Here is a 14,275-nt window from a genome sequence, read left to right on the forward strand (position 1 = left end):
ATATGTACGAGTACATTATAAATTGTTCTTCTTAAATCTCAAAAACACGCATACACACCTATATAAAGTGCCTTAGGTACTAGATCAAACATCAAGGAATATTAAAAATGTTGTGAAGATTAATAATATTGTATACGCTTTGCTTTCAATTGGCGGCTTCAATTGGCAAGTTTACGAAAATACATAAACGCAGGACATGTAATCTCATAGAACTATTTTTAAAGCCTGCCTATAAAAATCACATAACATATGTATAAGACTTCTCAGTAATTTACACCATGAACATATTTATTAATTTTTTTATCATGTTTCTTAACAAAAATTTGAGGTTTTGCTTGTACAACATTATCTTGAACCTTTCGTACAATACCCAAAACAAATCTTTTTGTTAAAGGTAAAACAAAAAAATTCAAAGAGTCATTTCAAATCTTATGGCATAATTACAGAAATAATTATGATGTTTAAATTTATCTTCTGTCATAGATCCTTTGTTATAGAAGCTTTTCATTTGCTCTTAGCCATAATATTAAATTCCGAAATGATTTTTCTACAAGCAACGCATTTCTTTTATGTTTAACATAGCGAATTTTTTTCAAGAATTATTGAGCTATTCTTGTTTATTAATAAATAATCCCTCAGCCATAAGTCCTCTGAAAAAATCAACAAGGAAATTCGATACATTGAATCTCTATTCGAATCTATTCAGTTAAATTCCATTCAGTTAAATTTTATAATTGTGGAATACTTGCATTTAATCAAAAAAGTTTTTATGCGCATTATGTAGGTACAAAATTCAGCAAATCCTTAGATTTTTTTCCATTTTTTATTAAGAATTTTAAAATTTTTTACTTTATTATAGGAATAAATAAAATATTTGTGACGTAATTAAAAACATATCTCAATATTATTTTCTATATACACACATTCCTTTACCAACACCACAATTATAACACTCAATTATTATCAGATTTAAAGATTTTATTAGTACCAGGATTTTGAATCAAAAAAAAAAAAATTTTTTTTTTTTCTCATTTTTTAAATAAAAAATTTTTACACTTTCCTTTTTTCTTTTAATTCTTTCAATTACAATTTTCCATTAAATAAGTTTTAAAATCGCTTTTTAAGCATTCAACTAATAGCATCAGTGGGGGAAGAAAAAAAGCATATGTGTGAAAATTTTAAAGCAGCATAGGTAAACAAAAAAAAAACTGATTATTTTCAAGTACAGCAATTTTCAACCTTCTTAAATAAATTTTCCAAATTTTTTTTTTATCTTTTTCAAGTTCCTTTTTTATTAGTTTTTTAAATTTGAAAAAGTTGAAGAGTTGCTTCAACAGCAGATAAATGAAATTATTTCAAATATTTCAGAAACAAAAAGAAGAACAAATAAAAATTCAAAATCTTTCATTTTTTTCTTTTTAATATTTCCTTTAATTTCGAGAAAACTATTATTGGTCTTTTAAGGTAAATAGCATACAAGTATATTATCCTTAGATATTTACAAATGTTACCTTTCGGTCTATTGAAAATTTCCAAACAAAAAATAAGAAAAAATAATAAAACTTTTGTACAAACATAGAAAACCAAAAATTACAAAAACTTCTACAAGGTTTCCACCGTTTTAATACTTTACATTGTAATATGTAGTGAAGGAATACGTTACATATTTATATAGACTGTCCTTACCATTAAACCACATTTTACCTTTGAGCAAAATTAAATACTAATATAAGTACTTCTGTAAATGAAACCTACAATATTATATGAAAACTTTATTACAATTCTCATAGGATGCAATCCAAATTCTTTTTTGTTTTTTTATCATTTTTTAATGATTTTGTTTCTTTTTTTATTTCCAAACAGTATATGACGTATGATCGTATCTGACAAATACATATACATATCGAAAATCAACATTAGTGTCGGAAAAAGGGAAGGTGCAATGGAGTTGATTTGCACTTTTGTTCAAGTATTCCTACTTAGACAATTGGAAAAATAAAAGAGTTCGTCTCTGTGATTTGTCAAAATATCATATATGTTTTACTTTTAATACTTTTAATTTTAGTAGTAATTTAAAATCATAATCTAATTTTCTAATTTTTATATGGCTGTATAATTCTTTTATAGCCATAAAAATCTTGCATACGTTTAGGAGAACTTTAACAATAATTGGATTAATGAAAACGATTAATTTTCTCTTTTATTTGAAAAAATTCATAGTTTTAAGAAAACATAATATATGAAATAAAAACTAAAAAAAATTATATTTCACCAATTTTAACTAATAGAAATTCGGAAAAGGGATGAGATAAAACTAAATTTCCTTTTAATCAAATAAAATACTTTTTGACATCTGGTACAATCTGGATGGTATACATGACGTTCCTCCTAGAAAAAATTTAAAAATTTCACGCATGGGTATAGACAAAGTTTAAGATGCAAAACCTTTCTAATTTTTTTTTAAATCTGCATAAGAGTGATATACAAAATAGACGGCAAAAGCTCGAAAATTTCAAAACATAGGTATGGAAGAAGTTTTGTATGCATATAGGTAATAAAAAAATTTTGAAATTAAATTTTGAAAAAAATTTCCTTAAAAATACCAAAAAATACAAATTTTTCTTGTATAGTAGCAAAATAAGTGGATAAAATAATAAAAAAAAAAACACAGACACGTAAAAAATTATTTTTGACCTGATCATAAATTCTTTCTCGTTATTTCTTTCCTTCCACTGATACACGCTATCCTAAAAATTTTTGTACATAAACACACATGTGTCTGTATATTTTATTATTGTTACACAATATTATACGTTATGTAAACTATTTTAAAAAGAATATATTATCAAGGATTATAAAACTACATACATATATAGATGTATACGTGCCTACAATATTTAAAAATGAAAAACTTAAGACATTTTAAGAAAAAGAAGAATTTTCTTTAATTCACATCAAAAGAATGCTAAATTTTTATGTGTACTTTAGGTTTTGGTATATGCAATAAAAAAAATCAACGAGAAGAGAGAAGAACAAGTTTTTGTTTCTCCACTTTAAAGTAAAGGAACAAACAAAATTTTTCTTTTTCTCTTTTTCGAATAGATAAAACTAACGTCATTGTTCTCAAAGGTATGAATTAAGCATTAGTGTGAATTTAATGTTGAATTTAAAAAGAAAAATCGGCAATTTTTTTTTAAATATTTTATGTGCATTATCCTTTTTTGTTTTTTTTTTTTTGCTAAGTACTTGGTTATAAAATAAATGGAAAATTTTTATATTACATATAGTCTGTCGAAATTTGTCCAATGAAAATAATCTTATGTAATACAAGTTAGTATGAAATAACTTCAATTATTTAGTAAATTAATTGCACATAAAATTGAATTAAAGTAAATTTATCATATAGTAATAAATCCTTAAATGCAAGTTTGCATTAATTTTAAAAATAATATTAGTTACCTATAGTGCTAAAATAAAGTGACGACATGGAAACATTTTTAAAGTCATTTGAGTCATTAAATCCTCATAAATTATCATCTGTCCAAAATAAAGCATGGTGAAAAAAATTGTGTGTATCCAAGTTCTTTGGAAAGTCAATGGTATTTTCGAAACAGTAGGATAAAATCGTGCAAGACGATCCAAAAGTAATAAGGATATTTTTCAAAATTAAAATAAAAAAATGATTTACACCAACGATTTTTCATCAAAAGAATTCCATGAACTTTAAATTTAGTTCACTAAATTGATTCTAATCTGTCTTATTTCTCAATTTATTATAAGGAAAAATAAGAGATTTACTTTGAGGGCGAACCTTAGTACAAGTTCTGGTATTACTTATATCATCATAAAATATTATTTTTAAGCTCGGCTGGACATCCTATATACATTGAACTATCTATTCAGAAACCAATAAGCTTTTTCATGATTACTAACACTTTATTGCCGAATTTGTTATTCAGTAATTTTCTTACATTTTGCTTTTACAGCGTCGTTTAAGGAATTATAATTTTTAATAATTGGGCAGTAAATTTGATGGATTCAATGCCATTAGGCCATTCAAATTAAAAATATAATTTTTTGTATTATTTCATTTGGAATATTTTTCCTTTTGAAATTTAGTCACTCTATACAGTAATTTGTAAGTACAGTGATTATAAACGCAATATCAATATTAAAAAATATTTAAGTAAAAACTTTAACATTATCCAAAAAAAAAGAATAAGAAAATTTTAAAAGAAGTTTTTGTAAAATTTAAATAGAAGAAAAGGTTTTGCAATATGTTACAAATTTAAAAATTTTTAATTTATTTATTTAAATCTCAAACTTTATTCATGAATTTTGCATTTTAAAAAAGATAAGTTAGATCTTTGTGTACGTAAAAATGAAGTTAATGCTTTTTTTTCACTTCTTAATTATGTACAATAAGAAGAAGAAAATTTATTCTTTTAAACCTTAGTATATTCCTTAGTTCTGTTGTTTCAAACCAATTTACACAAATCTTTCAATTGCAGTAAAGTGATCAATTAATTAAATTAATAAATAAATGAATCAAATTAAGCAATTAAAGTTATTAAGTTCTAACCTTACAAAAATAAAGGTTGATTGATCAAAAGCAAATAGAGAACAATTGTCATGATAAAGTGAAAGTCTACAGCAACCAAGTCACTAAAAAAACAACTAAGACGCAAAGAATTTTTACGCATTTTACGCATTGTAAGCAAATTATAAGTTAGAAGCAAATGGTATCAGACTAAAGCTAAGAAGTCGGGTTATTAAATTAAAACCAAACAATATCTACCCGCAATGGTATGAATTTAAAAAAAAAATGCTCTTGGTAAAACATTTTTGGAAAACCGCAATCACGCATAAAACTATAAAAAATAATACAAACCATGTGTATTGCCCCGACTGTCGCATATTCGCTATATGTTTTCGTCTTCTAAAATCTTTTCAAATATGTTTTCATTTATAATTTACTTGTATAAAGTACACTCCAATTGTATGTACACATTTAACGTTTTTCGTATGTCGTTTATCTCCTATGGTATATTCTGCAAAAAAAAATATCACCTTATATAAGGAACACAAAATATTATAAACATACTCATATTGAACGTTCTTTTTTAATTTCTAAATTAAATTATCAGATGCTATATATTAAATTAAATATTTCAATTAAATTTTTGAATAGGCAAATATAAAATAAAAGAATATTTTAATATTAATAATTTCCATATAAAATACAATAAAAACTTTTATATTTTATATAAAAAATTTTAAATGTACAAATTTATTTAATAAAAATTAAAAAAAATAAAGTCTTTCCCTTACTCAAAATTCATTAATAATACATCAGTTTAATTGAAGGTCAAAACTATACATAATAGGATATGAAAATTATCAAATTTCTTATTCAAATATTTCAATAAATTGAATAAACTCAAATATGATTGTATTTCAATAAAATCAATAAATTTTAAATGAACTCATGGTCATTCAATTATTATTGACTAGCTATATGTAGTGAAATTTTTCAATCAGGAAAAAATTACTTATACGTATGTTGATAGATTATGTATGTAACGTACATATGTAGAAATATATGCATATACTCGTAATATATTTTTAATATGAAAAAAAAATTTTTATTTTTATTAATTTTTGCTGCAAAAATTTGCACACAAAAAAAAATAAAATAATAATTTGCTTTCGTAAATATTCTTTTTATTTAAAAATAATTATAATATTATATATTTATATGAATATATTGATATATACATATATCTATATACATATATGCATATATATAGGTGTATGTACAAAAAGAAAAACTGTTATGTTTAAAAAAAATGTTTTTTTTTTTGTTTAGTTTTTCAATAAAAGACTATTTTCCATTATAATTTTTAATATTCATATTCAAAAGGACATCAGTTTTATTGTTAATATACGGCTTTTTATCACTAATTTATTATATAGAACACGGACTTCATTTAGACTGAATTTGTATAACAAATTCTACCAATTAACATAATCGATAAATAAAGTATTACAAAATTATTTTATCTCTATTAAGTTTTAAGTGATTTTTAAATTTTTGCAAAATATCTTCAAAATCAAAAGTACGCATCCGAATAGACAAAATCTATCACAAAAACCTCCATATATAAAGCATATAAAGGCCTATGCGCATAGTAAGTACGATCCAGCGTCCTATTAATTCGGTCACCTAAAAATGTTTACTTTAAAAAATGGAGTTAACTATGTATGTATAAAAATTTTTTTTTTGTTTATAAATTAAAAAATTCGTATAAAAAAATGATTTCTCCACAAAAATTTAATATTTTGAAAAATTATTACAGGTAAAAATACGTCAACGAAACAGACTAGTTTACTGTCAACGAATAACATATTTAAGTTCGACTACCATGTAAAATTCTTTACTTGTTCGATTATACATATGTATATGTTTAGACTGCAGGGTTTTTTTTTGTTACAAGTACATATATTGTGCAGCTAAGGAAATATTTCACAGTCGCTGTTTAATTAGTAAGTTTAGAACAGAAAATTTTGCGTAAAACTAAATAGTAATTTAAGAAAGAAAACTACTATTCACATTGCAGGAAAACTGCATTTCAACTGTTCGAATTCGAGTTACATTGAATAAATGGGTTCTTGCGACAGTAGGACATGAGTTTATATAAAGACGAGCTTGAGTATAAAAATATATTCTAGCCTTTTCTTAACATAGTACAGCTTTTTTTATTTACATCTTAAGCACCGCATTCTCAAAACTTGAATGTACCATTAACTTATTCTCATCGTATTTATTGTATGTATATACATACATATGTATGTATGTAGAATTTAAAAAAATATCAAATCTCAAAAGTCAAAATATAAGTATCTTAATCTCAGAGGTTAAGAATTTATGTATTGTGCAAACACTAACACTTCTTAGACACTTCTTTTTAAGAACAAAAAATATTTCCATACATGACGTCATTATTATGTACTTAGCAGTAGTGCGCGGCAGTCACGGATGATTTGAGATTCAAACTACAAGCGTTTGGAATTTTAAAATTTTTTGTAAAATGTAATTTTAATTTTCGTCTTTATAAACTCCTTTCAAAAACTGTGCTTGTCACATTGTGTTTCCACAACGTTCGTTATTTAGCTATAAAAATTAGGGTAAAAAACAAATAAAAAGAACTACTTTTGTAGCGGGAAATTTTGAATTCTTGTTAAATTAAATTAAAAGACATTACTATTACAAGAACAGAAAAGCAAAGAAGTACCTTTACGCAATGCTCACTATAGACATATATAAGATGTATTCTAACATTTTGGTAAAACGAAGAAACTTTCACTTCCCATATTCACTTTTTATTACCACTACTAAATTAGTAACAATTAATTAAAAATAATGAAAATACCATAAAATATTTTTTAACGTTTAATGACTTAAATTAAAGCTTATGCAGCTGCCTAAAATTCCGTAAAGCATGTTAAAATGGCTAAATCACCCTGTACAAATAAATAATATAAGCAATTTTTCAGTGACACGAACCGACATCTATTGACTTTCAAGCTAATTTCTAATAACATAAATTATAATTAAAATTCATATACATTTTAATGTCAAAATTTCTACATAATTCACTATATACACATTTCTTTCAAAGGAAAACATTTCGAATTACATGCTTTAATAAGCAATAATACATGCACGAATTTACATGCATAACTTCCAGATTATATCTAAAAATAAATTAAATTAGCAAAATTTATTGCAATGTAATAAAAAAAAAGTTATGTCTTGAAATGTATCAAAAGTCTATCTGTTTATTTCACGTAAATTCGGAAAACTACCACTAGGTTTATATTTAACGTCTAATACGTAGCTAGCTTCATTTCAATTTTCTTAATAAAATTACACAATGGCAACACAATACTCGAAAATAATTTTAATTTTTTGACTTCCATTGTCAAATCACCTGACACTGATGTCAGACTTTTTCGTTATGTAGAGAAAATTTCGTGAAATATAAAAATACTTAGCAATTTGCATAATCTGCTTTTAGAATTAAATAATTTTTGTAGTAACAAAATTGTTATTGTTATTCTAGTATTATTATGATAGTTTTATAGAACGATATAATTCACAAAAGATAGCCATTTGTTTTTTTTTTAATTTCAAAAATTTCGGGATCGTGCAGAAAAAAAAATTAGTTGAAGGCATACATCAAGAAAGGTAAAAAAATTTATATTTTAATTTTTTTTTTTTTGCCTAAAATAAGTAAATTAAACATCAAGGGCGCACTACAAATATTAATCAAATGTCACAAAGACCGCCCTCGCCTATAAATTTGGAAGCAAATTTTAGTTATTTTTGTAAAAACTATTTGCAAAAACAAGGTGGAAAATAAAACTTGCAAAGCTAATATTAGTGGATTTCGATGAAAAATATTTTTAGATGTACTGTGCGATGAGTCATATAAAATTCATTAACTGATATTGCCTTTTAGTTTTTGTGTTTTCTTTCTGCTATTGTATTCAATGTTTACCATAAGGAAAAGCTATAAATTTAGTGAATGACTATAATATTAATTTATAAAATTATAATCACATGCTAAAAAATATTTTAAAATGAGCGCGCATTGAAGATGTTGGTATTTCTATATCTTTACTTGTACATAATAAAATTTACTTATCTATTATAGAAACAACGCCTTATCTAAAAAAAAATATCTGCAGTATTTATACTATTTGACATAATTTATAATCAAAAATGTCCTTTAGTATTAGTTATCTTGTGATAATAAGTATAAGATTAATAAATGAAAAAATATGCTGAAAAATCTATTTTATAGCGCAGTAAAGAAGTTACAATAACGTTTATTCAGAGGTCAGATTTCCTGTAATAATTTTAAATAATCATTAAACAATTAATCTTCAATTTTTAGTTTAACCAGAACATTAATATTTATTTTCATTATACTTACTGATTAAAGTTAGTGTACTAACTTATAGTGTAAAAATATAAATAGGTAGGTAAGGATAAGGAAATTAATAAAAAGTATTAACAAACAATACATACATTATGTTACCGCTATGATTTCGCGAATTACACACATGTTTAGCATTGCCTTTTTATACAAAACGTGTTTCTCTTTTTAATTTTGAAACATATGGATAGAAACACCTTCTAACGTAATTGCTTTTGGAAGGTAAGTTGTTAGTTATGTAGGTATACTTACCTACCTAACAGATTTTGTGGATATACCTACCAACATGTACCTACTTAATAGTGTAGCGCTTTTTAACATAAACCCGAATACTTAAATGTTTATTTAAATATACATATACTGATTAAAATACAATTATTTCTTTTTATTTGTTTAAGGATTCCGTAAAATCAACCAAAAATGGCCTTGAAGGAAAATTTTATTTCATTAATTTTGTTATTTATAGTAACTGTTAATGCTGAACTAGTTCCAAACTACGATAATGTGGAAAGAGAACTGAAAGTATATGACATTAAATCTCCTCTCGTTCTTAGTTGTAATAATACAAATGGTGATTCAAGTGACCTCACATGGGAAAAAGATGGTATTGAAGTATCAAAAGTTGATAGTATAAAAGATCGTTTTAGAATTATTGCAGCCGAAAATAAATTTATTATAGAAAGAACAAATGAAAATGATAATGGTACATACACATGTTCAGCAAACGGTGAAAGAAAAAATATAACGGTTGTAGCTAATGTTGTTGTACGTGTTCCATCAAATGTTAATGTCGTTGAAGGTGAAAAATTAACAATACATTGTACAGCAGTTGGTACCGACGCTAAAATTGTATGGCAAAATGGAAATTCAACAATTACAAATACAACAGACAAATTCATTGTACAAGATGATGAAACTGGCGTAGAAAATGCTATACTTATGATCGATAACGTTAGTTTAGAAGATGCTGGTGAATATAAATGTATTGCTAAAAATGCTGCAACAGAATCTGGTATTAAACGAGAAGCAACTGACACATCAATGGTACGAGTAAAAGGAAAATTAGCAGCATTATGGCCATTTTTGGGTATTTGTGCAGAAGTTTTTGTTCTTTGTGCAATTATCTTAATATATGAAAAACGACGTAACAAAACTGAACTTGAAGAATCAGATACCGATAATAATGACCCCAAAAAGAAAAGAAGAAATTACGATTAAAATTTAAACAACTTTACAAAAATCTAAAAAAAAAACAAGGAAGAAAAACAAACTAAATAGAACGTTTGCTGCTTAAGCAGCAAGATACACAACTTAAGTAGAAAGTCGATAAGTAAAACTAAAAATTTATATACCTTTGTATTTTTTGTTTTTATTTTACTTTTTGGTTATTTATACATATGCATATATAATATGCATATTTGTATATACTAATTTTATTTTTCATTTTAATAAGCACAGTCTTTTTTTCATTTGAAAAATTTCAAAAGAAATAGTTTTATGAGAATAAATTTAACATGTTGAAACCAAATACCTAAATTTTGTTTAGGTAAACGTTTTTTGTAAAGCAATAAAATATTAAAAACGAGATACCAAAAAAAGTGAATTAAAATTGAAAAATAAAAGTGTAAAAAAATAAGGAAACTTAACATTTTTAGAATAACTATATCTTTGCTATAAGTTTATTTTACAACTTAAGTATTTATAATATGTTGACATATTTTGTTCAAATTGAAAACAACTCATTAAAAATTTAATAAAACTTTCAACAAAAAAAAAATCAAATCATTTAATTATAGTATTTTCTGTTTTGCATTAATTTCAATTTTTTTTCTGTAGCTAACACAAACCTACATATATTGTAATGTAAAAATATTTTGTATACTTTAATTTTATTTTCAAATAAAGCTTATTCTTTACTAAAATAAACCGCATGTTAAAGTAAATTTTTATAGAAATGCTTAATTAGCGCTTTTATAAATACATATAATATAATTTACACAATATATTAGGTAGATGATAGAATATTAAATTTCATATTTGCAAGTTGTTGCTCATGAAAATAAGTTAAAAACGTAAATTATCAAAACAGGTAATTTTTTTCAAGGGAAAAACGTTTCTTAATTTTGTTTCAAAACTAAAATTGGGAAATTGATACCTAATTTTATGAAATAATATATAAGTATCATAAGGCTATATTTAATTTAAACTAATTTAATAAAAATAGGTAGTTTAACCTGGTTTAACTATAATCTACAATGAAAATTCATTCATAATTCCAATTTTTTATACATTTTCCTATTAAAAATCTACAATTGATTAATATTGCGATTATTTTTTGTTGCTTTTTTCTTTGAATTATGGGAATATACTTTTAAATCATATTTTGGTCAATCATCAATATTTTGCTATTTCATTATTTTAACTTTTTAATCAAAAATATTTAAAACAAAAGAAATATAAGTATTGCTTATTTAATTATATATATCCATACATACGATATGTAATTCTCATAAATATAATTCATTGTTCTATTTTTTTATTGTATACGAATAACATTTTATGAAAACTGATTTTTCTATATTTAGATTTTTTACTTTTCAGAGTTAAAATCCGTGAACACCTGTAATATGAATAAAGAGAGGCAAGCATGTGTTTTTTATATCAAAGTAAAGATTTTCTTTATTTTCCTTCATATATTATTGATTATCTTAAATTGTACGTACTTACAAATACACATTTATAAAAGTTATTACAGGATCTATATAGAAACATATGACAAAATTTTTATCCAAGGGTTTTGAATTTCGAAAATGTTTTAAATAAATTTAAAATGTATATTAAAAGAAACTACAAATATGCATTATTTACATAAATATTTTAGAAAATTTTTTTTTTGTATTTTGATGAATTCCAAAATATAACTAGCTTATATTATTACTATGTTAGATATCTTAAAAATTATAGAAAATTCTATACAAAGGCAATGAAGTTAGTCATCCTAGAATGTAATTTATTTGTCAATGAAATCACAGGTCCAAGTATAAACATCTGTTTCTTTGTTCGCAAAAGTAATAAAGACTAACATTCGTAAAAATCATAAAATAATTTCTATTTGAAAATTAATAATTGAGATTATTAACATTTTTTACGTCCATTGTATATTTATAACTTAATATTTATTTTTTAAATAAACAACACATCTTCGGATGAAAGTAAATGATTGGAAAATATTTAGAAATAAGAATCTTACATTATTTTATTTTTATAGATTATATATGTGTACATATATATGTACCTAAATTTATATGAATGTTTAATTTTTATAATAAACACAAAGATGTTTATTGAATTTTTCTTTCCAAACATTATGACTTATGCATGTACATACATACATAGGTATATGTGTATATTAAAAAACCCAGGCCCAAAGCTCTTTTTTCTGGAAAAGAACATACATATTTTTATCGTTTAATTATTTTATATACGTAAATACATAATGTATTATAGTTTTTCATTCAAATATTTAATTTACAATTTCTAAATAGACAAATGACCTCACGATATATGTAATATGGAATTTACATACATACTTTAAAATAAACTAAACAATTTAAAATAGTTTTTTTTTTTAATTTATTAGACAGTGTATTAAGTAATTTCAAAAAATTCGAAAAATCTTTTTTACGTGTGTTCGGACTGAGGTTCTTCCTAATCTTAAAATAATTTTTGCTCGATAGTTTTTGGGTTCTTTTTTTTCTTTCTTTCTATTCAAAGTGTAGAATTCTATCATGAAATGATATTTTGCATGTATAATTAAGTAAACAATATTTTATTTAAAGAATAATATAATAAGTAAATTTTAATGAAAAGATTTTCATTGCGTCAGTCTGACGTTACTTTTATAGTCTCAAATTAAAATTTAAATATATTACGGCCTAAGAACGTACAACTACTTTAGAAAAAAATTTGTTAAATTTACTTATATTTTTTTTGAAATAATTATCAACTTGATAAAATTTATCACAATCATGCGTGTTAATTGAATTATGAATAGTTGAAAAGTTAAATTTAAAACAGTTTTAAAATAATATTAAAAATATTGAATATTATAATAAGCTATCCAAGTTTTAGGGGCTATATTTTTAATATTAACATATCTATGTATGTAATTTATGTAAATGTATATAAATACATTCTCGAATGTTTCTTTTTTGTAATAAACTGAAAAGTTATCCGTGCATAGTATACACGTGTTTGCTGAATTCCTATTATAATATTGTTATACATTGAGAATACTACCTAGCAAGTAAAAAATGTTGTTAAGCAATATTTAATCAGATTATTTTTGCTATTAATTTTCTAAATACCTATAGTACTTATCTAAAACTATTGTAGATAATATTTTTTCTTACTAGTTAATGTTAAAAAATCTGAAGTATGTATGAATGCTTTAAAGCTCACCTAATTTTTTATTGAAGGTTACTTTTTATTCAATTTGGTTACATAATATAAAACCCATATGCATATATTAAATTTCAAATAAGTAAAATATTATTTAAGTAAAAAATTCAATAAAGATTTTATAGTTACTAAAATAATTATTATATATTAATGGATATTAAATATTATATTGAAATATTTTTCAGCTATTAATTTTTGCTTTCACATAAATTTTGGAATTCTTTGATATGCATTTGATACATTTTATAACAACATCGATAAGAAAATAATAAAAATTGTAATCAAATGTAAATATAAAATTTTGATAAAGTCTACAATATTTTAAATTTTGTTATATAGACACTTATAGTTTCTTTCCCTGATTTGTTTTATTTGATATCTGTATGCATGTATAAAGTTTGAAATTTATGCGTTCCATTTAAATGAATCTTTTAATTATTTAATAAATATTTTACTTTCGACTTGATTAATTTAAAAGATCAAAAAGTACATAATATGAAAGCTACAACATTAATGCTTTGTTATTTAAAACAAAAAAATTTATTTTTATTATTTTAAATGTAATTCTAGTAAATATTTTTATTTTATCTGTTTATTTATTTTAATTATCATACTTCATATATATTTTTTACTAATACAATGCTTAAATTTAATTTTTTGGGATGCCATACAACAGTAAGAGATAACAAAAGAGAAAAAAAAAGATTTTGTTAATACTTTGTACATAATTAATTAAGTAAATAAAATTAAAAGTAAGTATAATAGTATTTATTAAAATTTATTCAAAAAGATTATTATTATGACGTACT

General features: G+C 23.3%; 1 protein-coding gene across 1 annotated transcript; it reads left to right on the top strand.

Moving 5' to 3' along the window:
* The first annotated feature begins 7,990 nt into the window (after positions 1 to 7,990).
* Positions 7,991 to 10,761, top strand: LOC129618778 (neuroplastin). Its single transcript, XM_055533769.1, has 2 exons — positions 7,991 to 8,251; positions 9,404 to 10,761. Exon 2 carries the CDS (start codon positions 9,426 to 9,428, stop codon positions 10,221 to 10,223), a length of 798 nt encoding a protein of 265 aa, XP_055389744.1. The 5' UTR covers positions 7,991 to 8,251; positions 9,404 to 9,425; the 3' UTR covers positions 10,224 to 10,761.
* The last annotated feature ends 3,514 nt before the right edge of the window (positions 10,762 to 14,275 follow it).

Source organism: Condylostylus longicornis, unplaced genomic scaffold (assembly GCF_029603195.1).
Source record: "Condylostylus longicornis isolate FDR11 unplaced genomic scaffold, ASM2960319v2 ptg000010l, whole genome shotgun sequence".
Lineage (NCBI taxonomy): Eukaryota > Metazoa > Arthropoda > Insecta > Diptera > Dolichopodidae > Condylostylus > Condylostylus longicornis.

Coding starts and splice junctions, on each gene's coding strand:
- LOC129618778 (XM_055533769.1), top strand. CDS start 9,426: ATGGCCTTGAAGGAAAATTTTATTTCATTAATTTTGTTATTTATAGTA.